General features: G+C 33.4%; 1 protein-coding gene across 1 annotated transcript; it reads right to left on the bottom strand.

Annotated features, from left to right (window-relative positions):
* Positions 1–239: 239 nt before the first annotated feature.
* On the bottom strand, positions 240–3,014 carry LOC114916871 (uncharacterized). The gene is made up of 5 exons (XM_083069539.1): positions 2,447–3,014; positions 1,897–2,292; positions 1,467–1,820; positions 1,146–1,382; positions 240–1,072 (listed from the first exon to the last, which is right to left on the bottom strand). The coding sequence occupies exons 1-5, from the start codon at positions 3,012–3,014 to the stop codon at positions 240–242; spliced, it is 2,388 nt and encodes a 795-aa protein (XP_082925665.1).
* Positions 3,015–3,509: the final 495 nt, after the last annotated feature.

The raw sequence follows: 3,509 nt of genomic DNA, 5'->3' as shown, positions 1-3,509 counted from the left end.
GGCTAGTCATCCACCATCGGAGCCACAACAACTACATGTTCGTCGAAATCCTCAAAGGGCGGCAAGAGAGAGACGACGACGATGCATTCTCACTCCTGGTACTGTTAGAGGTGTAGGTCATCATGATGAGGAAGATGAGGAAGATGAGGAGGATGAGGAGGATGAGGATTAGACATTGTATATTTATGAACTATTTCATTAACTTTCATAAAATTGTAATCATGGAAAAAAATTATACACTAATCATCACGGTTACATATTCTCAGACAATTGCGCCTGTTGTGACCTTCTTGTTTACATATACCACATTTTTGTCGTCGCTGTGAGCTTTCAACCCAGTCCATTTCGTTTGTAATTCTGGTTGATTTTGGTCGGTCTTTCCCACGCATAGATGTTGGATCTGGGACAAGTATCCAGTCCTCATCACTTGGAGGGATTAGGTCTTCATTTTCGATTGGTTCCCAAAGACCAGAATAGGCTCTTAAAACATAATTAGTTGTATAAACTGGATCTATAAACTGGTAGTAATCAATGCTAACGACACCACATGCAGCTATAACATGAGAACAAGGATAATGAAATGCTGTAAACTTTCCGCATTGACAGTATCGTTCGTTTAGATTAACTACCCATTTCTTTCCCCTTGTTTGTTTTACTGGATCAAATGCCTCTTCAACCTCAAATTTTGAAGCTTGAATGTCATATCTACAAACTTGGTGGGAACAAGCCTCTTCTTGATTTTTTTGCAAAGGCTCAACCAATTTAGAAACGAAAACTTTTCCTGATGAAACTTCAGATAAAGTACGACTACCACGAGTACTAAAATACTCAGCGCACCTGGTATAAGTCGATCGCACTAATGCAGTGATAGACAGATTTCTACAGTCCTTTAAAACTTTATTAACACATTCAAACAAATTTGTTGTCATGTGACCGTATCTCCGACCATCTGCATCGTATGCCATGCTCCATTTTTCTTTTGATACTCCTCCTATCCACCTTTGAACATTAGGGCTAGATTGACAAAACTTTTCCAGATTACGATCAAAAATGTGTTTACATGGTGTATACCCTGCATACAAATTATGAATGATGCACAATTAGAGTAATGAAATTACGAATAATTTGAAAATAATTTTCCTTACCTAACTTCACAAGTTGTTGTTTTAGTTTGGCATCCTTGAATCGAGTATTAAAATTACTTGCAATGTTCCTAATGCAGTACTTGCGATATGCATTTGGCGGTCTCCAACCAAGTGCCTCGTTGTCAATGGCCGATTTAATGCTATGATGTCGATCAGAAATTAAGCATATTCCTTGTTTATTTGTAACATGTAGCCGCAAATGAGCCAAAAACCACGACCATGCAAGTAATGTTTCTCCTTCCACCACAACAAATGCCAGAGGAAGAACATTGTTATTACCATCCTATGTTGTGGCAATGAGCAATGTGCCTCGATACTTGCCATACAGATGAGTGCCATCAACATGTATCAGGGGTTTACAATAATCAAATGCATCACAACACGGCTTGAATGTCCAAAATAACCTGTGAAACTGACGGTAACCACAATCACAACGATTACCAATGAAAAACTCATCATGACACAGATCATAAAAGGATCCTGGCGCAATTTCCTTCATATATTTAAGCCACTGGGGTAAAAAAGCATAAGATTCTTCCCAATCACCAAATATTTTAACAATTGCTTTTTGTTTATCCATCCAAGCCTTCCTATAAGATATCTTAAACCCAGTTTGAGATGTTATTCTCTCTTGGATAAGGCTAATCTTGATTGCTGGATCTTGGTTAACCATTCCTACATATTAAATATTAAAATCAGTGATATAAATTATTATTAATATAATATTATAAGTTGCAGTTGCAGAACTTACCTTGTATAAATGATGCAATTAGTTCAGAATCTAACTTATTATGATCTTGTGACAAAGACATGTTCAAACATGTATGACGTCCACCCCATTGAGTCACTTTCCACTTGTCAGATTTCTTTGACTCAATAGCTCTCATGTACCATCCACATCCATCATGTGCATTTGGACATCTAACAACCCATTTTGTCTTTTTCGATTCAACCACATAAAAACTCTGATGCATTCTCATTGCATTTTGCTTTACTGCATCTTTATTCTCAAACTCCAATACAACATATAAATCTTGGCCAATAGACCAATTATTAGCCACATCCATCCCTGGGATTTCTTCTTCATCTGGATGACTCCAATTGATATTAGTGTAGTGAGGTAAATTACCCCAAAATTGACTTCCACCTAATTTAATCATAGTAAATATTTTAAATTCAATAATGTAAATTTAAACTAAATTTTTTAAACGAATAACACAAATTATTGACAAATAAAATTTAAACTAAATTTATTAATACAGTAACATAAATTATTGACAAATTTAATTTTCAAATGTTACCTTCAGTAGATGGATACAATGAAATTGGTTCAACCATTGGACTTTGAACAATAGCATCTGACTCCACGTCACTATCAGATGCTTCACAATTATCTATTTCATCTTCATTTGATTCATCAATGCTTTCATATGACAATGAAACATGATAGTCTTCATCATCTTCGTCATCTTCATCTTCATCTCTTGTCATCACCGGTGATCGTTCAATTGACAAATTTTCTAACGAAATTGTTGAAGATTCTGAGTTACCTATTTCAGCATGTAATTCCATTATTGGCATCACATTCTGACTCATAAAAGCTTCTATCATGCATTGTACATCATCATCGTCACTCAATTCCAATGAAGAATATCTGTTTTCATCATGCTGTGAAACAACAAATCTGTAAGTTACAGATAATATAACTTGATTTGACTTAAGATGAAATTTGTTGTAAATCCTTCTCTTTAATATATCCAAAGTTAAACCTCGTTTAATATACATCCCTTTTTTTGGTCCATCAAATGTTACACCTTCTGGACTTTCATACATCCTTCCAGTGTAAATATAAGCTATAATTTGATCCATAATATCTGCAAAAAAATTAAAATATTAGTACAAATACATAGAACTTATTTAAACTACAAAAAATTTCAATCATAAATAAGAATCTAAAACTCAAATTAACAGGACCAAAGAACCAACCAGACTGACATAGTGGATAAATAACAAATACAATAACAAAAACAACAATTGCACTTCAGATATCGATGTGATTTATCATAACGGAGGGGGGGTATATATACTACAAGAGTCTCCATCACCTATAGCGACATCTACATAAATTATTTAATAAAATTTTAAAAAAATTGAAGTCGCTATGGGCCATGGAGCCTTTCTTTTTTAATTTTTTTAATTTTTTAAATTGAAGTCGCTATGGACCAAGGAGTCTTTTTTTGAAATTTTTTTAAATATTACAATATTTTTTTATTTAATTTTAAAAATCAAATAATAACTTATTTATATTTTTTTTACGTTTAGTTTTTGTAATTAATTAAAATTATAAATAACATTTATAAAATA

The sequence above is a fragment of the Cajanus cajan genome, chromosome 2 (assembly GCF_000230855.2).
Source record: "Cajanus cajan strain Asha chromosome 2, NIPB_CcT2T_4, whole genome shotgun sequence".
NCBI classification, from domain to species: Eukaryota; Viridiplantae; Streptophyta; class Magnoliopsida; order Fabales; family Fabaceae; genus Cajanus; species Cajanus cajan.
The sequence above is the reverse complement of the archived record's forward strand: the minus strand, read 5'-3'. Positions and strand labels throughout refer to the sequence as shown.